This window comes from Gobio gobio (assembly GCF_949357685.1).
Source record: "Gobio gobio genome assembly, chromosome: 12".
Classification (NCBI taxonomy): domain Eukaryota; kingdom Metazoa; phylum Chordata; class Actinopteri; order Cypriniformes; family Gobionidae; genus Gobio; species Gobio gobio.
Genome location: NC_137105.1, coordinates 46,691,930 through 46,718,564, shown reverse-complemented (window position 1 = coordinate 46,718,564; position 26,635 = coordinate 46,691,930). Strand labels below are relative to the sequence as shown.

Here is a 26,635-nt window from a genome sequence, read left to right as displayed (position 1 = left end):
GCTACGTAACATGCTATCTATTTCTGATGCAGAAAAGTTAGTTCATGCATTCATGACCTCGAGACTAGATTACTGTAATGCTTTATTAGCTGGTTGTCCTGCATCCTCAATAAACAAGCTACAGTAAGTCCAAAACGCAGCTGCTAGAGTTCTTACTAGCTCAAGAAAATATGATCATATAACACCAATTTTATCATCTCTACACTGGTTACCTACTAAGTTCCGTATCAATTACAAAGTATTGCTACTGACCTATAAAGCCCTAAATGGTTTAGCTCCAGTGTATTTAACGGATCTTCTATCGCCCTACAATCCATCGCGCTGTTTAAGATCACTAAACTCGAGGCTTCTGGTCATTCCTAGGATATCTAAGTCCACTAAAGGAGGGAGGGCATTTTCACATTTAGCTCCTAATCTCTGGAATAGTCTTCCTGATATTGTTCGAGGTTCAGACTCGCTGTCCCAGTTTAAAACTAGATTAAAGACGCATCTCTTTAGCCAAGCATTCACATTATAATTACCTTTTATACTACAGTTAAATCGGATCAAAAGCATTAATATTCTGAACAGCAGCTATGCTAATTATTTCCCATCTGCTTTTCTGTTGTTATCTCGGGACACTAGTCCCGAGGTAAATAGTTCGTCAGCTCCAGCTTGTATCCAGCCTCTCATGGAGACTTCAGATGCCCCAACACCTGTGATGAGACGACTCGACACCTGTGATGAGACGACTCAACGCCAGTGAAGAGACGACTCGACACCTGTGATGAGACGACTCGACACCTGTGATGAGACGACTCGACACCAGTGAAGAGACGACTCGACACCTGTGATGAGACGACTCGACACCTGTGATGAGACGACTCGACACCAGTGAAGAGACGACTCGACACCTGTGATGAGACGACTCGACACCTGTGATGAGACGACTCGACACCAGTGAAGAGACGACTCGACACCTGTGATGAGACGACTCGACACCTGTGATGAGACGACTCGACACCTGTGATGAGACGACTCGACACCAGTGAAGAGACGACTCGACACCTGTGATGAGACGACTCGACGCCTGTGATGAGACGACTCGACACCAGTGAAGAGACGACTCGACACCTGTGATGAGACGACTCGACACCTGTGATGAGACGACTCGACACCAGTGAAGAGACGACTCGACACCTGTGATGAGACGACTCGACACCAGTGAAGAGACGACTCGACACCTGTGATGAGACGACTCGACACCAGTGAAGAGACGACTCGACACCTGTGATGAGACGACTCGACACCAGTGAAGAGACGACTCAACGCCAGCGTTGTTATGGCCTAAATTAATACATGATTGATTAACTTTTTCTAACATTTTTCTTTAACATTCTCTTTCTAACATTTTTCAATGTACATTTATGAAATGCACTTTCTGTAAAGCTGCTTTGAAACAATGTGTATTGTGAAAAGCGCTATACAAATAAATTTGAATTGAATTGAACTATTTACAACAAAACCCAATATCCGCCCACAATCATAAGATATAGAAAAAAGAATTAAAGTTAAAATATATAAATACATTTTGCAAAATAAGTAAATAAGTGCCAAAAACCAAAAAAAAGGACCAAAACAATAAATATAAAGGATATCCAGTACATCTCAAGATTTCAAAATTTTTGATAGAATCTTAATAAGGTCCAACCAAAATTCTATTGTCCTACTGGTGGCACTGTGTACTTTAGCTGTGGTACACTCCAAGAGGGCAATGTCCAGCAAATAGGACATCCAAGTAGACATAGCTGGGGTAGATGGTTCCAACCACAGTTTCAGGATAACTTTTTTAGCAGCAATAAGGGCAGCGGACAGAATCTTCTTTTGATTGACAGAAAGTGATAATGAAGAATCATCCAACAAGAGAAAAACCAATGGGTCCTTTTGGATCGGGGTCCTCAGAAGACCTGACCATAAGTCCTGGACCGAAAACCAGAACTGCTCAATTCTGGGACAGTCCCAGAACATATGCACATATGTATACCAGGACTTGCACTGCTACACAGATGACAGAAAGGATCAGTCTTTCTTTTCATTTTATATAATAAACAGGGAGTGGCATATGCCTTGTAAATTAACTTATAGTGAATCATTTGATGAGCCGTATTTTTTTAGGTAGCAAAACAGTTACCCCAGACAGTGTCCCAATCAATCACGGTATTAAGTTCTCTCTCCCAGAAGTCCTCAGTTGGAATGTTTGAGTACTGTCGTACCAAAAGTGATTTGTAAATTAAACTCACAATACCTCTAGAAGCCATACTGGAATCTATCCAGATTATCATAGGATGAGGAGATACCATAAGCTTTCAACGAAGATCTCAATCTTAAATACAGAAAAAAGGAAAATCCCGGGAGGACTTAAGCCCATTATCATTGTACAGATCTTTTAGGGTATAAATACCACACTCAACCCAGCAATTGGAAACAAACGGTTTGTTACCCGTGCAAAGATTACTATTATGCTAAATGAGGGTGGACTCACTGTAGGAATCTGAAGCTCCCATGATCTTTTCTGCCGCTTTCCAAGTTTTAAGAGAATGGCATATGATTGGACCAAACTTTTCCAGAACTTTCTTAGATATACCAGTAAAGGGACGCAATGGCTAAATAATATTATTTTCTAAGGCCCGCCATGGCACAGGGGAGTCAACATCAATCCAAATCCTAAGCGGTCTCATTTGGTACGCTAAATAATAAGACCAAAAATCTGGTAGCGATAAGCCACCATGAGGTTTCAGCCGTTGCATAGATTTGAGACGAATTCTAGGCCGTTTATTATTCCATAAGAATTGTGTTACTGCTGTATTAAGCTCTTTTCTAACCTTTCATTGATATAAAACAATTGAAAGTGGGGGAAAATCTCATTATGAAGTAAATGTTTTTTCTCTTACTTTGGACACAATTATTGCAACGTCCTTTCCCCAAGATAACAGCTCTGAGTCTTCTTCTATAATGCCTGTTGAGTTTGGAGATCAGAGCCCATTCCTTCATCCAGAATCTCTCCAGATCCTTCAGATTCCAGCTCTTCTCTTCAGCTCATCACTCATTTTCTACAGGGTTCAGGTCAGGGAACTGGGACAGCCATGGCAGAAGCTTCATTTTGTGCTCAGTCATTTTTGTGTTGATTTTGATGTTTGTTTTGGATCATTGTCCTGATGGAAGATCCAACCACAGCCCATTATCAGATTTCTAGCAGAAACGTCAGGTTTTGATTTTTTGATCTGTTGGTATTTGCAAGAATCCATGATACCATGAATCTGAACAAGATGTCCAGGACCTCCAGCAAAAAAATAGGCCCACAACATTAAAGATCCAGCGGTGTATTTAACCGAGGGCATGGGGGACTTTTTTATCACTGTTTGCACTAAAGCCATCTCGTGTGTTTGCTGCCAAAAAGCTCTTTTTTTTTGTTTGATCTGACCACAGAACCAGTTCCCGTCTGAAGCTCCAGTCGTGTCTGACAACTAAATATGCTGGAGTTTGTTTTTGGATGAGCAAGGAGGATTTTTCTTGAATCCCTCCCAAACAACTTGTGGTGATTTAGGAGCTGTTTGATAAATCAACTAATCTCTGCACTTCTCCAGCTGTGATCTTGGAGAGTCTTTGTCCACTCAAACTCTCCTCCTCTTGTCCATATAGACACACGTCCTCTTCCAGGCAGATTCATAACATCTTTAGTTGATTGGAACTTCTTAATTATTGCCCTGATGGTGGAAACGGGGATTTTCAATGCTTTAGCTATTTTCTTATGGACACTTTCTTTTTTGTGAAGCTCAACAATCTTTTGCTGCACATCAGAACTATATTCTGTGGTTTTAGTCATTGTGATGAATGATTAAGGGAATTTGGCCTTTGTGTTTCCTCATATTTATACTCCTGTGGAACAGCAAGTCATGACTGGAAAATGTCATGCTCAGTCACCCTGGTGTGCTAAAAAAACATAAATATGAATGGGAATATACTTCAGAGCTATATTACTCATAAAAAATGTCTAGGGGTTCCAATACTTGTGGCCAACGTGCTTTGAAGAAAAACATATGTGAGTTTCCCCCCACTTTCAATTGTTTTAACTTCAATACATTTTTTTATTTTGAATGAAAGATCAAAAGGACAAACAATGCAGATTTATTTTCACAGCCGCCTATGCTCATATTTACCAATAGTAGTGGAGGGCACAGCACAACTATCTTCACCCTCACAAATTAAAAAGAGCCCTACGCATGTCAATCTACACTACAGATACAGTGCATTTATTTTGCTCTAAGCTTATGCTGTATATAAAATATATAAAAAGCAGCCACCGCACTCAGTGAGTGTAGAAAGTGCTCACGGGGCTCTTTTATGTGGGTGCTCACTGTTACAGCAGCAGTAGACTAGTACTAATCAGCTTGTTGGGTTTATTCTTCAGCTGATTTATTTTAAGTGTCACATAAATCCAGAGCGAATGAATGGAGCATTTAGATAGAGTTAAAATTCTTTAACAAAATGACTGCACACAGTCCCCTGATGCTCTCTCTGTTTTGCTTGTCTGGCTGCAGCAGAGGGAATTGTTCTACTTACACAAAATGATCTGCATGAATATTTACAAAGAGCAGCCTTTTCTCGCACCCCTACCCCACACGCACACACACACTCTTCCTACTCCAATTAAACATTGTTTGTCTTATTTGGGACATGGATATTCATAATGCCAAGCTTAAGAGCTCGCGGCATCTAAAAAGCCATAAACGAAAGACAAATGTTTGTCAGCTGCAGAAACATTATGCAATCAATCAACTTAAAAAAGGCAAAAGATTATTTCCACTTCAACAGAGTGCTGATACCGGCATAAGGAAATTAATGAATTTATTCTAATTGTATCGCAGCAATGCATATGTACCTACGATGTGTTCTGTGGCTGCTTCAACACTTTATCATAGTGAAGGTAATGGAGCGCTTTCTGCTGACGTCAACGAGGTGGAGCACTAGCGCCACCATGTGGTAGAACTACTAAGTGAATGGGATTGCTTTTCACATCTCTCTATTAGTCCTTCAAAGAAAGCACCTTATAGAGTTAATATAGCACTAAATAAAGCACAAACTAGTCATGTTGATGGCAAGGTGCGCAGATGGACTCTCACTGAGGTTCTTGTTAGACAGAACGAAGCCTGTTCCCACGCCTTACAAAATAACAAGCAGATGAGGGCAATGCTGTGCGTCTAAGGGCATTCTGGATGAAGACAACCTAGCAACACAAGGTGAGCAAATATCATCTGTTCAGAGCCAGATCCCACACCATATGCCTTCCCTTGTACTCTGTCTCAGACGAACGTGGTTGAGCACTCTAATGAGCCATTTGGCTTTATCATTAAGCCTAATTATTACATGGGGATATAAATGGTACCTGTGTGGCCACAATTCAATATATCTGCTCAGCCTAATTACTATCACTGCATCATCATAATGGCATTATGTTTAAGATAATTGGAAAGGCTATTTCTGATATTTATGAGGAGTAATTCTCTCCCCAAAAAAAGTTCATGTGAAAGATTAATATTAATATTTAGTTATCTGAGGAACACTATTTTGTGTCAAATTTAAAATGTTATTTAGTCTTTTATTATTCTATGTTGAAAACCAATTACCCATTAGAAACTGTATCATTTTTCGGTCACATTTTAGTTTTTGGGTCCAATTCTCACTATAACTACTATTAACTATGACGTTTGCCTCAACAAAATCCTAATTACAGCTTATTAAGTTAGTAAGGTAGCTGTTAAGTTTAGGCATGGGTTAGGTTAAGGGATGTAGAATAAGGTCATGCAGAATAAGGCATTAATATGTGCTTTATAAGTAATAAACAGCCAATGTCATAGCAATATGCGTGCGAATAAGCAAATAGTTATAGTGAGAATTGGACCCTAAACTAAAATGTTACCAGCAGTATTTTCTTTTAGTAGTCCAGACATTAAGGTATGTGCAAATGGGTTCAAAGTTTGACCTCTAGCCCTGGTCTCTCCCACTTCCTGCCAGTAGTACTATCTAAAACGAAATAAAAGAGACAGGCCTACATGCACCATTAGAGAAAAGTTTTTTATTTATGAGCATTTTCTGTTTATTTATTTGACTAAGTCTTAATTCCTCTAAAAATTTCCATAAGAAAAGTCTAGAAGATTATTAAATAGGGGAGACTGGGACTAGATGTCATAAGCAGGGTTATTATTGTTAACTAAAAGTAAACTTAAAATATAATAACAATATAACATATACATAGTTGAAAAAGTATCAAAAATGAGAAATTTTGCCTTGGCAATAAAATGAAATATGTTGAAGTTGAAGCATTACATTTATTAACTAGAAATAAATAAAAATAAAAATAAATCAAGCCTAAAGAGCAATATTTAAAACAAAAAAGTAATAAAATGACAAAAGCACATAAGGAAATTACTAAAATTAATCAAACTATAATAGCACTAATCTACATCTGAGAAAATGTAAGGTTACATTTTTGTGCTGTTTATTTAATTGTTGTGTTTCATAACTGTATATTTAGTTGAAAATCCATGACAGTATCTTGTTTTTTTCCCACTGTGCCCGCGAAACCAACAAACCAAGCAAGCAAGCAATCAATCAATCAATCAATCAATCAATCAATCAATCAATCAATCAATCAATCAATCAATCAATCAATCAATCAATCAATCAATCAATCAATCAATCAATCAATCAATCAACCAAGCAATCAAGCAACCAATCAACCAATCAATCAATCAATCAATCAATCAATCAATCAATCAATCAATCAACCAACCAATTGATCAAGCAACCAAGCAATCAAGCAACCAATCAACCAAGCAACCAATCAATCAATCAATCAATCAATCAATCAATCAATCAATCAATCAACCGCTCAACCGAGCAAGCAACCAATCAACCAACCAATCAACCAATCAATCAATCAACCAACCAACCAACCAACCAACCAACCGAGCAACCAATCAATCAATCAATCAATCAATCGATCAATCAACCAATCGATCAAGCAACCAAGCAACCAATCAACCAATCAACCAATCAACCAATCAATCAATCAATCAATCAATCAATCAATCAATCAATCAATCAACCGCTCAACCGAGCAACCAAGCAATCAAGCAACCAACCAACCAACCAACCACTCAATCGATCAACCAATCAACCAATCAATCAATCAATCAATCAAGCAATCAAGCAATCAAGCAATCAAGCAATCAAGCAATCAAGCAACCAATCAACCAACCAACCAATCAACCAACCAACCACTCAATCGATCAACCAATCAATCAATCAATCAATCAACCAAACGACCAAACGATCAACCAATCAACCAATCACTCAAGCAATCAATCAATCAATCGAGCAACCAATCAACCAATCAATCAATCAATCAACACATTTTAAACATTTAAAGCATTTAAATAAATAATGTTAAATAAAGACAAATGGTCAGTAATAAAATAAAAATGAATGAACAAATTACAAGCAGCACAAATAAATTCAATAGAACAAAAATATGAAATAAACAGATTCCAGGGACACTCACAAAAAAGTAAGCCTATTGTTAAGATTTACGCATTTCAATTAATAGTAAAATTCCATCAAATTGAATAGAATAATCCTTGCACATTTTAATTGAATAATTGAAAAATCCATAATCAATTATTCAATTAAAATATATAGGGATTATTCTATTCAATTTGATGGAATTTTACTGTTAATTGAAATGCGTAAATCTTAAATAAAAGAAAAGGCTTAAAAATACAGGGCTTAGATTAAGACAGGATTAGGCATTAGTTAAATTAGGACATAAGTAGCTTTTATAAACATGCCTTAGAAAATATGCCTATAAATATTACTGATGAGAATCTTGAGACAAAACAATGGCACTGACATATTTGAAAATATCTGCAAAATATATGCAAGTTGCTGTCAGTTAGGTCATCTCCAACATGCATTTTAGTCTTGGACTAGGTTTAAGCCTTGTCTGAAACCAGAGGTATAATATATAAATTAAATATATAATCCTAAAGAAGTTATTCAGTCAAGAGCCGGTTTGAGCAGAGTTTTTTTTCTTTAGTTAACATTATATGACACAAGACATCAGCAGGTGTATTAAGCTACTGTCACTTTAAGAACAAATGCATGGATATGACAAACATGAGATTTTCCCCCAACTGTAACGTTCATTAAGACTTTTTATTTGAACTCAGTTAAGACTGCAAAAACTGTAAGAACTTTAAGAGCAAACAGAACTCAGTTTGGTAATGGTGGCTGTCTGAGGGTGCGTCTCAATCAGCTTCCTATAGTTCAGTAGTCCGGGCTCTGATCAGGGAGTCGGCCATTTTAAGGGATGTCTCAATCGCAGAATCCTTTGCAGTGTACTGAAACGTTCGCTCCCTAAAAATTCCCACAATGCACTGCAAAACCCAGGGTGCATCGATGCTCACTTCGCTCCCTTAATGGAAGTGCTGAAGCGCGAAACTTCACGTGAGCCAACTCACTACATAACGACACACGATATGCGTTTTTAAAAATAGAAACCATTATTTTATTATATTTCAGCATAAACATACATCGTTGGACAGGTAATGAACACAATCTAGCTAACATTTATAATTCATTTAAGGCTGAAATGTTGCACATATATGTAACAAGCAATGTATTTATAATAATGTACTTTAAATAACATTACAAGTAATGTCAGAAAGATATCAACACTTCTGTTGTTCATAAATACCAGTAGTGATGTTGTTCAATGAGGATGTTGTCACGTCGCCGGAAATAGAGTCAACAGTGTCCCAATGTGTGTAGTGAGCCAGCGTCATTTACTGTCCTTACCAGTGCCCGAATTTTGTACACTATATACTGATTCACAAGCTCGGGAACTAGGGAACTGAATTAGACGCACCCTGAGACTCAGCTCTCTCTGTGCGCACTTTGTGGCTGCGTCCGAGAACCTAGGCAGCTGAATCAGGCCAAAAAATTATTACGATAAAATCGTTTCATATCAGTCGATATCGATAATTATCACGATAAGTGTAAAATATTTATTTAGTTCAAATTTAAAGGCAGATTTTTGCTCCTAAGTGAAAGTTATAGAAACCAGACTGTTACTTGTGGTTTAAAACTACTCTTTTATTGTCAGAATATGACACACACTTCACGTTTTTGAATTCCTTACACTTTTCCAGTCATTTTTCCTTAAATTTCTTAATAGAAAAAAATGTATGTCTTAGTTTCTGATATTGAAACAGGTTTGTGTGGCCTGACTTTGGCATATACCTTCAGCAGCAGTATTAATATTACATGTTTTGTCTTAGAAATGCACATTTGACAGTGAGTTGACAGTAGTAATAGCATGCAGATTTATGTTCATCAACAAAAACACGGACATCTGTAAAAATTGTAACAACCTCATTTTTATATGGTAAAAATATTAATATTATGACTGAGCTTCATTAAAATGAACCATTGGTCTTCCATAGTATCATAGATTTAGATCATGATAACCACAGTTAAAAACACTCATATAGCTCTTCACTAACATGGTACAACGTATCTAGGCTATGTGGTTTCTATGGGTTTTGTGTGAAAAACACTAGCCTAAAAACATTCAGTAGCCTATATGCACAAATTCTAGCTAAATAAAAGATGGAACATCCTTCTCACTGGCGCATAGTGTTTCTTCTGTTTGTCAGCGCTGTTCCATCTGGCTTTAAACTAATTTAAATCACAGAGACATTTGTGTTTTTGGCTGAATGCACGCGCTTTTCACTGGATCTCACAGCGCTGTTTAGTGTTTGCGTGACCGATCAGAGTAAATGGATCTTGACCCGAGCCGTCTGTGTGATCCGGTTCAAATAAGTAACAATTCGTGCTACCTTTTTTTATCAACAAATTCGTCGTCTTTGGATAATAACTCAAGGCTAGTTTCAAATTTGATTTAACGTTCGTCGCCGATTCCACTTATTTTTTCGAGTTTTCTTTGCCAGTAGAGCGTGTACTTTTGATGTGCAAGTTATAAGCTGCACGCTGACTGTTGTCGCGTTTATTTCTGATGTGTGATTGGGTGTTAGAGTAATACATATTGAGTAAAAATGTCCAGAGCTTATCATCGTTATCGACATGAATTTTATCGCGATTCGATATGATATCGTTTATCGGCCCAGCCCTACTTGATGCCTTCCTTCCTTGAAATGTGCCCCCGAAGGCAGCATTTTCCAGGTTTTTCGGACACAGCCTGTTTGTATGCGCCAAGTGTGCCACACACACACGTCCTGAAAAGTGAAGCCAAAGAGTCTCGATCACCCCCTAGGTGGTTGGTGCCAGTATAGCTCATAAACCCCGCCCCCTCCATGTATTCTAATGGGACGTGAGACAAACTAAACAATCAAATTACACTTCAAATAATTTTTTCCCAAAGATGGTTTCTGTCATTTTAGGTAGTTTTCATCACTCTGATGTAAGTTCAAGTGTTTGTTTTTTTAAATAAGTTTGGTTTTAGTTAGTTATTTAATGCAAAAAAAAAAAAAAAACGTCACGTCACGTCATGATTGACAGCTTTTTTCTGGATTTTCGGGAGGAGATTGGAGCTTTAGCTTTAATTTCTACATTTCCATAACTGTTTATTTCACACCGACATAATGAATTGTTCTGCAGTAAACTATACTAACAGATACTGCGGAAGTGTGGACGGGGTTTTTGATATCCCGGCTCTACTTCCTGCTCACTATTGCACAGACGCAGGTTCCAAATCAGCGCAAGATATCAGCAATATTGGGACATTGGCAGCTTCCCTTTTCTACATTGTAAAATGGTGAAGGGGAGTCATACATCTTTTTTTTTTACAGTCTATGGGTTGGACTTTCTAGCTCTACACAACTTACGCCCAATTGTGGGCAATAGCAGTGACATTTCTTTCATAGTATGTGCCTGTACAGAAACTGAATAATAAACATACCCTGAGAAATATTCACCAGGGTAAAGCGTTTGACAACTAGCCCCGGTCTCCTCCACTTCCTGCCAGTGCTATCTAAATTAAACGAAGGAGACAGACCTGCACCATTACTCACTGCATGGAACCCACAGTGGAAATGATGTCACCAGTTCCCTGGAGAGGACAGCGCACCGCTGGAAAGGTTACTTCATCTCAGTAACCTTGTTTGCATATGAACGAATGTTGTTTATGTTTTTCCAGCAGTGTTTCTTTCCAGTGATGAATAGGGATCATTTTCAGCTGTCATGAAATGATGTTTGAAATGCTGGGCTTATATTTAGCTCACAGAGGGCATGTGATCAGGTTGCTCAGCAAATTTGATTTGTTTATCGGTTTGATAACACAACACTGTACAAATAGACTTACACAGGTAGGGATGACAAAGGCTTTTTAGACAGGAGTTAGTACAAGGGAAAACAATTTCCACAATTATACAAACACCTGTATAAAAATATCGCCAGACATACAGTAGGAATCAACAATAACATACTGATTTGAGACTTTAATGTGATAAAATTATGATTATTTATCAAACAAGCCAAAGGTGAGGTCTTGATCAAACTATTTATATGAATAAAATCTGGTAATATTAAAGTCAGCATTCATCCTGATAGCGCTTTTCCCACATTTTACATGCTGAGTTCAAACATCACACCGGCTCAGGTAGATTTTAGTTTTCTAATATAATTTCAAGCAATTGAGCTTTTCATTTTTGTGTCACAAGTAGGCTATGACATTAACTCTGTCATATGAATTGTATAGAAACTGGGAGTTTTAGATAGTTAATAGTGATGTGCAAAATCTTACATGAATATGGTGACAATTAAATAAATAGAGCTGAAAATCATTTTGGTTATTCATTCCTTAATGTAAGTGAATTCTAGATATTTGTGATAATCTTGTCAATATTTTTCCCAATTTTATATCTGACAGTGTTGACTAAATGAGTGAGAAAAAAAATAAAAATAGTTTTTTGAGAAAATAGAAGCAGTTGAACCCAAACCTTTAAAAATACTGAACAGATTAACACATAAAATGACAGTTTTTCATTCTTCAGAGAGAAAAAAAGGATGGTATGTATTGCTTTTCGATAGGCCTCCATGAAAGTTACCTGGTGCAGTAAGGATGCTACTCAATCAGGATAATGAAACTGATTCGTTTCTTATTCTCATTAGCAAACCACCTCCAGAAAAATGATAAAATTAAGACGAATCCCGTTATAACGACTGGAAATGATTCTGGCAGGCCTTGCTTGACTCCAATCTTGGAGACGTTTCAGTTGGCATGGACTCGAGGGGGCACAATACAAGAGAGCGCACACTTCCTGGAGCTTAAACAACCCCCACAGAAAACAAGAAAAACAAACGAGCCCATGGAGGAGAGAGCTGTAAAGTTCTAGTCCCGCATCCGATGGCTCGGATGCTTTGTCCTGGTCAACGGGGCACGTAAAGCGGGTTTTATCGAGCGGTATTTTCGGGCACATAGAGAGGCCGATGTGCGGAGCGGCCGCGGCGGTGTGGAGTGAGCGCTGCGCGGAGGGGAGATCCATCAAGCTAGCGGCCTAGCGCTAACACACACAGCCAGCGCTTTTATATCGATGGGATACCCTTAACTATACTCCACAGAGACCTAGGGCGTATTCCCCTTTTGAATGACAACATTTTCCGTCGTTTGGCATGCCTGACATACTTTAATCTGGTTCGGAGCCTCTTAGCCGCTCGGCTAACGGATTAGATTGACAGGTTAGCTCGTTAGCCGCTAAACAAGTTTTTAAAGTGACTTATCATACACTTCTATTTGTGTAATGCGGGCCGTGCTGAAGGAAGAGGTGCTCCAGCTACCATTTTTATTCTGAAACCGCTCGGTTGTGAAGTTTTAAGACTATAAAGACAGTTGTTTGTGTATTAATGATTAGCTGGCTAGCGAGCTAGCGATGTCTATGCCCTCCGCCGATATGCTGGAAACACCGTCTATGTACCCGTTCGAGGAGATCGAATATGCCGATATTGAGGTGGAAGAGGTAAGTGACATGCCACGCAAGTGATAAAGTTAATAAACACGCTGACAGGAGTGTGGAAATGTCCTGCAAACATTCCCTTGATAGCTGTACTATAACTGGGACACTTGACATTGCATCTCACTACACCTAGTCTCTATTTTTAACTTCATTTTTATGTTTTTCATAGTCTTTGTCAAGCCACAGTGTGTTCTGCTGAATTAAGTCATTGCCATATGTTTTATAAAACATTTTACACGGTTTTAGATGTGATTCGGTGTACGTTAATGTTTCTGAGTTTTATATGTTGGGTTTGTTAACTTTTTCCAGTGCTGTGAGTTTGTGAGTGTGTACATTCATTCAGTGTGATGTTCTCCTACGTGTGTGTGTGTGTGTGTGTGTGTGTGTGTGTGTGTGTGTGTGTGTGTGTGTGTGTGTTTTGTAGGTGGTGGGCAGAGGGGCGTTTGGTGTTGTGTGCAAGGCCAAGTGGAAAGGAAGAGATGTGGCCATCAAGACTATAGAGAGTGAATCAGAGAGAAATGCTTTCATTGTTGAGGTACTGTCATATTCCGTTCAATAAGTTAGTGAAACAGACGTTTGGTCTAATTTTCTCCAATCTCTCTGTCCAGCTTCGCCAGTTGTCTCGTGTAAATCATCCCAACATTGTGAAGCTGTATGGTTCCTGCAGTAACCCTGTAAGTCTCTACAACATGTTGCAATTGAGTGGATTTTGATCAGGAAACTTTGTGTTTGCTGTGATCCAACCTTTTTATTTAGTTCCTCGTGAAAAACATCACAAGGTTAATGATCTTATTGCAGGTATGTCTGGTGATGGAATATGCTGAAGGGGGGTCATTGTATAATGGTAAGTAATTGTTTTTTGATAAGTTACTTTGCAACACTTTTGAAAATGTACACAGAATTATTTAAATCATAAGGTCAGCTGGAAGTTTAGCAAATATCTGAAATGCTTTCTTAACGACAGGTAAAATACATTAATCAAGAGCGATTTAACCATAGGTTTTGTCAGTGTAAATACATTGCTCTTGGGAAAATTAGATTTTTTGTTTTTTTTAAAAAAAGAGCAAGGATGCATTAAATGAATCAAAAGTGACAGTCAAGACCTTGTTCTTTTCTTTAAAGAATACAAAAAAAATACATCACATTTCTCAAAAATATTAAGCAGCACCGCTGTTTTCAACATTGATAATAGTAAGCAATGTTTCTTGAGCAGCAAATCAGCCAATTAGAATGATTCCTGAAGGATCACTAAAGTGGGGTATATTAAAAACCACACTAAAAGTCAGGATTAGACTGATATTACTGACACCATTTTTTTTTTTTTATTAAAACAGAAGTACCAGAGGTATGTATCAGCTTGGATAGGAGGGCCTTCGAATATTGTCTAGGGGGGCCGTGGGGACAAAAAGGTTGAGCAACACTGGTCTAGACATCTTTGACTTAACCTGGGTGCACACTGTGCGATTTTATAATAGTCCTTTATGATTGCTCCTTGTCAGACTGTACGAACATGATCCCCGCTGTAAGCCATGTCACACTGTAAGATCTATGTTGTCATTAATGTCAGACGCACGCAAGAACTTGTCTGGAGTTTTATATCATCAATCAATGACGCGTTCGGTGACAGTGAGCTGCATTACACACGGGATTGAAATGGTGGCTACAAAGAAATCTCTAGTGCTCATTTTGGTCATGGTTTGTCTTGAAAAATGAAGACAATTTGACGGTCGTCCTAGGAGAAGTCACACTGCAGGATTCTGCGGCAAATCTTCTGTCATTGCCAGAATTTCGTCTGAAGTAAAATTTGATCGCACCGGTCATTAATCGTCTGTCGGTGAACATGTCGAACTGACGATCAAAGACTTCAGATTTTAGCCTAGGATCTGAGGAATCTTTTAGGATTTGCAAAATTGGTCTCAGACGGCCAAAATCGCACAGTGTGCACCCGGCTTTAATTACTTTAAAACTACCGGAGTGAGGGTAAAAATTGGGCTTGTTAATTAAGGACTTTTTAGACTGCCTTTGGGTTTGCAGTCATAAAATGAAATTAAATAAAATGAAATTAGTTTTGTCACTTAAATAGCCTCTAGTTGTTGTACTTGGACGAATCAGATCATCATTTCTTGGTTCTGTTGTAGAATTAATTTACAGAAATGTGAAAATACTCTTCTGTGTATGTATACAAATATACATACATGCTTAGAGCATCACATCCGATTCTATTGTGCAGTATATTTTTTTTCCAGTACAATTTTACGCGTTCTTTGAGTCTATGGAACTTAGCATTTGAAAAATAGTTAAAGGGGTGATTCCGTGTTTTGTTTTCTAGGCTTGGTTGTGTTTATGGGGCGCAGTATAACATGTCTTAATACTTGTTCTTTTTTAAAACGCCATATTTTTCTTATATTTTACCTTTATTCCACACCGCTGTCCTTTGAACGGTTCGTTTGTGTGTATATATATATATATATATATATTTATTTTATGTAAAATTCCACACCAGCCTTTTCAGAAATGGAAAAGTTGCAGATATAATTGTCTTCTGTAAAAGTGCAGGTAATGTTTAAATAGTGCAACTGCGCTAAAAAACATCACACAATACAAACAATAATAATTTTGAAATCAATGACAAGTTTTACATGTAAACCGATTCTGTATTTATTCATACACTCATGCTGCAAACAGAGGTAAAATAGCAGAAACAGCAAAAGTAATTATCCCAAAAATGTCTTCAGATTACAAAAAAGTTGAAAATAATGATTTAATTATAGAATTTCAGTAATTTGAGTTGATAAGATAATAATACCACGAATTCTTCTACTAATAAAAATAAACTGCACTAAGGAATAATGAGCTTCTGGGTTCATGAATATTAATCACGTTGTCAGCGCTCATTCTAACTGATTTGCTGAAATCAAAACGGGCACCGTAATAGGTGCACGCCAGCCAATGAGATTCCCGTTTGTGCATTCGTTTCTTCCTGTTCATGAAAGGCTGAATAATTCCAAATAAACGCCATTATTTTACAGGAAAATACAACAAAGGATATTGTTTACATGTAGCACGTCAATTCTGTGTGGTATAAGACTCTCTTGGATATGTAAGACTCTCTTGCTCTCTCTTTGAGTGTGTGTGAAACACTGAGCGCTCTCAGTCACGCGCCTCACACTAGTGTTTAATGTGCGTCAAATACACTGCGCATTCATTGAGATGAACAGAAATAGTGTGCTTTACCGATCGATTGAGACAGAGCAAATCTGTTAAGCGCTCAGTCCAAGTGCTCAGCGAGTGAAAATACATCTGTATGTACAGGTTCAGATTGCCCTCAGGTAGCCCCTCGTTTAGCAATGAACTCTTCCGCAGCTTCCGCTATAGTTGTTTTGGATCTGCACGTGAGATTCGGATTCAGTGCCGCCGCTCCCATTGCGCGGCGCTTAGGACACCGAGTGCTGCGGGGGGCACCACAAGAAAATTCTCTCTCCATCCCCCGTTCAGCGATACAAAGTCACGAACGCAGCCACCGCAGCCATCATAAAGTAATAACTCTTATGGAATCAAGAGACGGCCAGCGGTGGCACGGTGCGGATGGGTCGCGCTATCAACTAGGCTTTATCGTTATTATCGCGGGAAGACAAATTCTTATCGGGGGGAGAATTTTTACCGGTATATCGCAAACGATAAAATATCGCCCATCCCTAGTTCTGCAACAGCTCTCTCTCTTTCGTAATGACTGTGACGTGGCCTCGCCCACTTTGTTGCGTGTTCGCGGGGGCAGTGTTTATGTTAATAGCAAGGGTTTATGATGTCTACAACCCGGGAAGAAGCTTGTTGTAGTCCACCCGGACGTTTTTGTAGGCAATAAACTGCCATAACTTTAAAAGACAATATCTCCGTTTGCATTGAACTTTCAGCGCTGTAACTTTGCAGATACTGTTTATGCTCAAGCAGCAACATTACACACTAACTAAAGTTAAAAAAGTGAAATCGCATGCAACCACCCCTTTAAATGTATGCCTAATCCCAGGCCTATAGTAGTAGCAAGTGCTAAAGTTCAAGTCAGCGTCCAAGCACGTGAGCAAGTGAATGATATTGTACGTGTGCTGGTATTTATGACTGTATTCTGTGTTGACAGTGCTGCACGGTGCAGAGCCTCTCCCTCACTACACCGCATCTCACGCCATGAGCTGGTGCCTGCAGTGTTCTCAGGGGGTCTCGTATCTCCACGGAATGAAACCAAAGGCTCTCATTCACAGGGACCTCAAACCTCCCAAGTATGCTCCTCCATGGTTTCTCTCATCACACTGTCTTACCTCATGTCACTGGAACCCGCTGAGAATTCCTTTTCTCCTCACCCCTGTGCTAGTTAAAGTTAAGGCTCCGACATACTCACTAGGGTTGCAAAGTTTCCAGAAACTTTCCAGGGCCCGTATTCATAATGATTCTAAGAGTCCTCTCAGAAAACTCTTAATTTAACTTAAAAACTTTTACTGAGGAGTCTTAGCTTAAGAGCTATTCGGGACTGATCTGAGAGCAACTCTGAGCAAGGAAAATACAAAAACTTTTATCTTAGTGAAGAGGCGGGGCTGACCCCGTTGCTACGTATGACACAGTCTTTTGAAGACTGTGATTGGTTGGTTGTCCAAAAAGTGGAAAAAAAGCGCTTTTAAGTATAGGGTCTATTCTAAGCCTTCACTTTGAAATTACAAGCGCAAATTGTCCTCACACACACACACATTATATATATATATATATATATATAATAAATATAAATAAATAAATAAATATAAGGTATTTGATTGGCTTAGAATTATAAACATTGTTCCACTCTTTCCAATTACACTGATTGCTCGCATGTCTATTTAATTGGTGATCTGAAAGTTGGGTTTATTGCAACAAACATGATCCCTGCCCGATCTAATCTATAGCGTTTTATTAAGTCACTGTCATCCATTGTCTGCAACACATTTCTTCTCCCTCTTCGCTTTCTGCCATTTTCTCCGCTGCTAAAGAAACTCTTAAGCCTCTTAAAAGTCCTCGTCCGTGCTCCTAACAAATTTGACCTTAAGACCTCTTTTAAGGGTTAAGATGCTTTCTGAATTACTTTTTTCTTTACTAGGATTTTTTAGTTAATTTTAAGAGTAAACGCCCACATTTCAAAGAATTTTGTCACTAGGAGCTACTCTTTGCATTAAGATTCTTTATGAATACGGGCCCAGGAGTTTTGGAAACTTTCCAGAATTTTTCAAGTAGTCCTCGCTGCAGAGCATCTGGAGCGCAAGGGTGGAGCTTAGTCTGTTTAATGGGTGGAGAGATAGGGTTATGGGTAGGGTTAGAGTGTGGTTAGGAGATGCAGCTCCACCCATCATGCCCACAGTAGGTTAAGAGAGGGGGGCTGGAGGTAATGGCTCTGCATTGAGTAGCTTCTTGGAATTTTGGATATTTTCCAGGATTTTTGGGAATGTTTATAGATATTTGCCGAAAATGTTCAGCCCCTTTGCAACCCTAATGCTCACAGCAAAGTTATTTTACATTCTTCTTTTGGGGTAGGGATGTCAATTTACACAAATTCCCTTGATCGATCGTCGTTTAGATTAACAATCAATTAATCGTTACCCTTAATACTGCAATATGCATCTACAGCAGTGTCAAGCCAACAGCATGACCGGGTGTGTACATGCTGCTCAAAACGCCATGTTCCTCACCAAATGAATGAGAAGTGTTTTTAGCCTAAATAAAGGGCTGGATTGTAAAATGAGTCAATGTGACTGATCATTCATTAAATTACTTATTTAATAATCAAATATAACCACTAATACAACGTGTCACCAACGCCGCCTCAGATGCGTGCTGGTCAGAATGTGTAACGCGCAATTCACCCTTTGCTGGGAGTTTGATTGACAGGCGATCTGACCAATCATAATCCGCTATCCGCCATTTTTGTCCGACAAAGCAGTCAAGCTGTGTACTGACGTCTTTCCACGGTTGAAACAACATTCCTTCTGAAGTTCATTCATGTTTATTTGGTACTAAAAATTAACTAGAAGGAAGAGATGACCGGTTCATGAGCAGCTTTAACTGAGGCGCTACAGCGACCTGTCACCACACATTAAAGAGCCACAAAACTGTGTTTATTGGTTACATTTCTTTAAAAATAATGCCTAGGTATACGTCTAGGTATACATCCCGCGCACAGTTGAGCACGTATACTCCTTTGACCGTGAGCGCGAAAAGACTGTGGGCTTTGATTTCAAGCTCTCGAGTCACTTGCACATGCGCTGTTGTACGTGCACTGTCCATGCAGTAACAAAAATTGGGCTGCACACGGACGTTCCTGCTTGGCAATTTCCCCGTAGCCCTTTCCAGCCTTGTGGAGGTGTACAATTTTGTCTCTAGTGTCTTTGGACAGCTCTTTGGTCTTGGCCATGTTAGTAGTTGGATTCTTACTGATTGTATGGGGCGGACAGGTGTCTTTATGCAGCTAACGACCTCAAACAGGTGCATCTAATTTAGGATAATAAATGGAGTGGAGGTGGACATTTTAAAGGCAGACTAACAGGTATTTGAGGGTCAGAATTCTAGCTGATAGACAGGTGTTCAAATACTTATTTGCAGCTCTAGCATACAAATAAATAGTTAAAAAAGCATACATTGTGATTTCTGGATTTTTTATTTTTTTTTAGATTATGTCTCTCACAGTGGACATGCACCTACGATGACAATTTCAGACCCCTCCATGATTTCTAAGTGGGAGAACTTGCAAAATAGCAGGGTGTTCAAATACTTATTTTCCTCACTGTATATCACTTTATACAGTAGATATCCTTAAATCAAGCAGCTTTACCGTATTAAACATTAAAAACAGTGTCAGTGTCTCGTGACATCTGACCTTGACCGACTGAACCGAAGAAATTAAGTGGAAAAGATTTTCATGTGAAAGAAGGCGGACCCTCAGCGCACACCTGCCTATTGCGTAATCGCCACGGGCCAATAGTAGTACAAAAGTGTTTACCAGCCAGAGCAAACTTTTCTGAAGAGTTCGCTTTGGCAAGATGTTTCAAATTCCAAATGAACTTCGTTTCGGCCTGATTTTGTTCAAAATGACATCACATCAATTCTTTCTTCGATTTCGTTTGAAATATATCGGGGTCTTTAGTCCTTGTCATACAAGTTCTCCCTGACCATTTTATACAAAGATAAGGTTTTTAAACGCACATGGTTACATTTGAGTCTTGCCTGACCATTTGCGATCTGATCACCTGAGATTAACATCAGGTGTAAGCTCATGCGTGTGCTGACTGTATTCTGACTGATGATGGTGGAAACATTACTGGATCATTCAGGACTGCCATCGCTCATAAATGCCGTCTGGTCCAGGTGTCTTACCCTGCATCACTTACATCATGGCAGTGTATGGTGTTTTCCAGGCCAGGGCTGGTTATTTATGAGTCTCTGTTTGTAAAAAGCCCTGGCAGCACACCATGAAACTGGTCAGCTGGCTTCTCTCCCAGACACCTAGAATGAAGTTCTCTGGAAGAACTGGGTTATTACTAACATTTGATACATTACAGCTCACTAAAGTTGGCATCATGATCAAACCCCCATGAACAGTTCACAAGTGCTTAAACTGTGTTTAATAGGACTAAAGCATAGTTGGTGACTGGTTAACTGCCATCTGTGTATACCTGTATTTCTGCTCAAAATATTTGCCAACTGAAGTGTATTTTAAAAATGTGTGCTCTGTTAATGTGCTCATGCTTTAAGGCACACACACCACTTTTACTTTCTCTTTTCTTTAACCTTTAAAGCGGACACTACCTAGTGCTGGGCGGTATACCGGTTCATACCGAATACCAGTGTTTATTTTTGATATGATATACATTTTTATTATACCGCAATATGTCGCTTAAACAACGTTTGGAAGGCGGCGCAGCGCGACACTGTTTGAGAGGGGTGCCTTTTCACTGTTGCACTGTAGTGAGGACACAGCTGAGATAGCATTACAGCGGACAATTTAAACAACAGGTGGCGTGTGCATGAGAACTGTTTCTGCATGGAGCGCCGCGATGAGTTTAACAACGCTCACCAAATGGATCCTATAGATCAGAAACAGACCGGAGTGAGCGCGTTTAAGTTTTTATGGACCTATTGCATATACTCTAGTGCTCTAAACATGAACCAGCACCGTGTATCGCACATTTAATCGCGTCTTATTCAAATGAAAGGTATGTGCAAACAAGGACACTGATACTACAGCCGTACGTGACACCATGGATTATTTTACTACACCGAAGACAATGATGTAGACTGATAATTCAAAGAAGAATGGGCAAAAAAGTAACTGCTTTATTCTTTCTGTGTTAAACTGATGTGTCGTTTGTTCAGAGACTGTAGTGCTCTTAAATGTACTGAAAATATCCTTAGACCTTTTAAATGTTCTTCCAAGTTTCTCCCTCGTTTTGGCAGTTTGATGTTTTATAGGGTTAGATTTTTAAAATGCTTAAAGATGTACTATGTAAAAAATTGCAGTAAAATATCCAAAAACCACTAGGCCAGTGTTATATATTTTGTTCAGTTGAGTACTTAAAATATCCCAAATGTTTCCAACTATTTGTATATTGTGAGAAATTTGCTATTTTAACCAAGGAACCGGGTCTGTCCATGACGTCGTATCTGCGTTCCCCTCGGTTTCCGGTTTTATTTTGCAGAAACGCCTTACTCTCACTGCTGAGCGAACGCACAGAGTAACGTCATAACATAATTTTCAACACACTCAGATGTGTCTAATATGATGCACAGAGCTGCGTTACCTCATACTCATGATCGGAAAAGCGGAAGTGGCGGCGGCAACTGTGGCATAATAAAAGTCCCGCTGCTCGCGAGGCGTGTGTTGCGTTCATCTTATTAACAATCGCTCCAGCGGTTCCTCAGCTCCACAACACTCGGTCCTGCTCTGCTTCAGACTACAGTAACGTTAATAATCGCATCCATGAACATGATTTCTGCTCGAGTCCTATCCCGATTCTTTTCCACCGGCTGTGAGGTGAAGACCACATGTCCCAAAATTCTGCGCTCAAACTTGCCATCATCAAACTACGCCTTTGCTTTGAATAGGCGACCTCTAGTGGACAGAAAAGTTACATAGTGCACCTTTGCGTGTGGTTTTCTAGCTGCACTGTAGCGTATAAAAAACAGCTTCAGAGGGTCATCAGGACTGCAGAGGAAATCATCGGGTGCCCTCTCCCAACCTTGGAGGACCTACACAGTTCCCGCTGCCTCAAGAGAGCTTACAGCATCATAAAGGACACATCTCATCCAGGTCACTCTCTTTTCAATCTGCTACCATCAGGCAGACGGTACAGATCAATTAGAACCAGGACGAACCGCCTCAAAACAGTTTTTATCCAATAGCAGTGCAAGCTCTAAATTCCACCTAACAAATGTTACATTACCAATGTATACACAGGTATGCAATCAAATGTCTGCACATATCTGCACTTTACTGCACATATCTGTCATATTTGCACGGGTTACTTTTGTTTAATTGTACAGTTTCTTATGTGTATGCACTTTCAAAAGGAGACAATTTCGTTGTACAGCTGTACAATGACAATAAAGTTTTCTATTCTATTCTATTTAAGGTGCCCTAAACTTTTTTTTTTTTTTTTTTCTCTCTCCGTGGTCATATGAATATTAAAATATGTCTGTAATGAGTGTGTAGTCTGTTTTATTAGTTGTTGCCTCTGCACAGCATAATTTTGTGGGGCTTTGCAAACCTGTATTAATTCTATTGTGGAATTTTTCTACAATATTCACTCGTCATGACAGTAAAATAGGGCATTCTAAGTCAATCTACAGCAGTATTTCCTCTCTCAATCAATAGAAAATGAGGTTAACACCCGGTCATGCATGGGGGAAAAAATACCGTCATAAACTGGTATAATTTAGAAAAATACCGTGATATACATTTTTGGTCATACCGCCCAGCACTAACACTACCATTCACTACCATTTAAAAATTGTTGCAGAATTTTAATGTTTTGGTAATGAATTTGCTTTATACTTTTTTGGAATCTTTTTTCTTATTTTTTTCCCCCCTCATAGTCTGCTTCTGGTTGCTGGAGGTACTGTACTGAAGATCTGTGACTTCGGGACAGCATGTGACATCCAGACGCACATGACCAACAACAAGGGAAGCGCAGCCTGGATGGCCCCAGAGGTGTTTGAAGGCAAGTTTCAGGAACTTTGTTTGAACAGTCACTGGCTTATCATTGGCTTGTTTTTGATTGTACCAGAGGATCAAAACTGACTTGCCGTTCTCCTTTTCACATTCTTTCTCATTACTTGTCTTCTCATAGGCCACTTCTGTCTTCACTATCACTTGTACAAATATTTCCCTAAAACTGTTACTGGACATTCCTGGTCTATATGATGGATGAAATCATTATAATTTAATGCATGCGTTTGCAATCAACCGCTAATGGGTTTCAATTTTACCAAACACATTCAGGGGCACTCGGCTGTCAGGGGGGTCGGAGGAAACCTCAATTAGGAGCAGGTTGTTATCTTGTTTGTTTAGGGAGGAGCAGAAATCCCATGTTATTACACCACTAGCGCTGCCAGCAGAGGAGACGCAACGCTCCTCATTTGCCGCACTGACAACAGTATTATCAGAAGACCAGAGGAAGGCAGCGTAAAGACATACAAGTGCGAGGCGCTGTAATTTAAGGATAATAAGAGCAGCAATTAACGCTCTCCAGGGCAGCATGAGTGAAAATTAGCTCATCTGTTCAAAAAGGGCCGACAAGATAAAGGCTCTGCAACCCTGGACGGCAGAAAATGAGCGTTTGGGAAATAGCTTTCAGTCTTTGGTGTGTGGTATCATTTGCTTCTACGTTGGTATTTGGGGCAGCTCGTTGCAATTATCCGCTATAACATAGAATAATTCATTATTTATTTACCAAATGAAGAAAAAGACTTTAAACATTTTCATTTAGGTCTATATATATATATATATAAATAAATAAATGTAATTGTTTATCCACCACACATGACTAACAATGACTAACCTTGTGTGGTTGATGGATAATTCCAAATAATTTTTGAAAATGCATTTTCCTTAATTTATACTACAAGAATTTTTATTTAAAAGAACCATATTTATTATTTGTTTTAGTGCTGTCCTGTCAAAGGTCTAGAAGTTTATATCAAAGTTTATTTCTCACACTACCATTCAAAAGTTGGTGGCTAGTAAGATGGTTTATTAAGTCTCTTATGCTCAACAAGGCTGGTCAAAGGTACGATAAAACATTATGGGAACGCTGAATTTTCAGCATCATTACTCCAGTCTTCAGGCTGTGTCCGAAAACCTAGGCAGCTGCCTCGCTGCCATATCAGACAATGACTTGTAAGGCAGCGTTTGTGCATGAAGGCACCTCACGAAACTAATTTCGGACAGACTTCTTAGGCAGTGCAACCGTTTAATGATCTACAGCAAAATTGAGAGAGCTTTGGTGGGAACTAAACAAATATTTAACTACTACATTAGTAATATCTCGCTAGAAATCACATCAGAAGTGGAAAATGTTGGTAAAAAAAAAAAGTGTTGTACATTTACACACACATTGACCTGCGAACGCAACTTTCGGACGCCATATTTTTTTCCCCAGCTCAACTCACAGAATGGAGTCACAGAATGGAAAGTACATTATTGTGGGATATCAAAGGCAGTGAAGGATACATAAATGCTGCCTTCAAAAATCGATCAGATGAAGGAATCTCAGGAGACAGGAAGTGAAGCTAACATTAGATTTGAATGTGCCTTGATGCCTTCCTACCTTGAAATGTGTCCCCCGAAGGCAGCATTTTCCAGGTTTCTGATGCAGCCTTCAGTGTCACATGATCCTTCAGAAATCATTCTAATATGCTGATTTGATGGTCAAGAAATATTTCTTCTTATTATTGTCAATGTTGTAAATAGTTGTGCTGCTTAAAGGTGCACTATGCAACATTTCTGTCCACTAGAGGTCGCCTGTTCAAAACAAAGGCGTAGTTTGATGACGCCACGTTTGAGCGCAGAATCTTGGGACATGTGGTCTTCACCTCACGGCCGGTGGAAAAGAATCAGGATAGGACTCAGGCAGAAATCATGTTCATGGATGCGATTATTTACGTTACTGTAGTCTGAAGCAGAGCAGGGTCGAGTGTTGTGGAGCTGAACAAGGCCGCTGGAGCGATTGTTAATAAGATGAACACAACACACGCCTCGTGAGCAGCAGGACTTTTATAATGACACAACTTCCGCTTTTCCGGTCATGAGTATGAGGTAACGCAGCTCTGTTTATCATATTAGATACATCTGAGTGTGTTGAAAATTATGACGTTACTCTGTGCGTTCGCTCAGCAGCTGCTATGACACTTGTTCACACTGCAGTGAGAGTAAAGTGTTTCTGCAAAATAAAACCGGAAACCGAGGGGAACGCTGATATGACTCCATTGACAGGCGACTCCCTCAAACATCCTGGTTCCTTGGTTAAAATAGCAAATTTATCAGGATTTACAAATAGTTGGAAACATTTGGGATATTGTAAGTACTCAACTGAACAAAATATATAACACTGGCCTAGTGGTTTTTGGATATTTTACTGAAAAAATGTTACAGAGTGCAGCTTAATTTTTTTATTTATTTATTTAATTTATAAATTAACTTTAATTTGAAGTGGTTTAGAAGTGACAATAGCTGTGGTTCATGGAAATGTCTTTTTCAGGCTCAACCAGAATGTGGACCCAATTCAGGAAACTAGGTACATGTAGGTGATTACTATCTGTATGTGTGTGTGTGTGTGTGTGTTGCAGGCAGTAACTACAGTGAGAAGTGTGATGTGTTCAGTTGGGGTATCATTCTCTGGGAGGTGATCACACGCCGGAAGCCCTTCGATGAAATTGGTGGCCCTGCTTTCCGCATCATGTGGGCTGTGCACCGCGGTGAGTTTTGTGTGCTTGTTTGTGCCCCATTCAAGACTTTTTATCTTGATGAGAATCTGCTGAGATCGTCTACAGGTTCAAGATCAGAAGCTTCAGTGATCTCTCTTTCTGTAGGCACGCGACCACCCCTCATTAAGAACCTCCCGAAGCCCATAGAGAGTCTGATGACTCGTTGCTGGTCCAAAGACCCATCGCAGCGGCCTTCCATGGAGGAGATAGTGAAGATTATGATCCACCTCATGAGGGTAACGCCTAATCCTTCCAATGTTCCTGGCGGTCTTATTTTGCGTCTAAATCTGTCTCTTCAGTCTGATCCCTCTCTCTCCCCCCTCTAGTATTTCCCAGGATCAGAAGAGCCTCTTCAGTACCCTTATCAGTATTCAGATGAAGGCCAGAGTAACTCTGCCGCCAGCACAGGTACAGAATAACAAAATAGCCATGAACAAGTATTTATTATTCAAGCCTATTTCATTTGATTTTATTCAAATCATTTTCTTATGATGTAGGTGGGAAACAAATGGTTTAGACTAAATTCTTCCGTTCAAAAGTTTTTTTGTTTTTTTTTAAATCACTTTTATTCTATG

The 26,635-nt window shown here is 39.2% G+C and overlaps 1 protein-coding gene across 4 annotated transcripts in view; it reads left to right on the top strand.

Annotated features, from left to right (window-relative positions):
* The first annotated feature begins 12,313 nt into the window (after window positions 1-12,313).
* The window catches only part of map3k7 (mitogen-activated protein kinase kinase kinase 7), a 33,057-nt gene continuing 18,735 nt past the window's right edge, over window positions 12,314-26,635 (top strand). For 2 of the 4 annotated variants that reach the window (XM_079830611.1, XM_079830609.1), the window contains exons 1-9: window positions 12,400-13,073; window positions 13,495-13,605; window positions 13,679-13,744; window positions 13,869-13,914; window positions 17,203-17,341; window positions 23,172-23,300; window positions 25,927-26,051; window positions 26,166-26,296; window positions 26,387-26,468. In XM_079830611.1, the coding sequence (XP_079686737.1) occupies window positions 12,987-13,073; window positions 13,495-13,605; window positions 13,679-13,744; window positions 13,869-13,914; window positions 17,203-17,341; window positions 23,172-23,300; window positions 25,927-26,051; window positions 26,166-26,296; window positions 26,387-26,468 (916 nt within the window). In that variant the 5' untranslated portion in view covers window positions 12,400-12,986. Of the gene's footprint in view, window positions 13,074-13,494; window positions 13,606-13,678; window positions 13,745-13,868; window positions 13,915-17,202; window positions 17,342-23,171; window positions 23,301-25,922; window positions 26,052-26,165; window positions 26,297-26,386; window positions 26,469-26,635 lie in introns of all 4 variants that reach the window. The other 2 variants (XM_079830610.1, XM_079830608.1) reach the window with 2 other exon arrangements.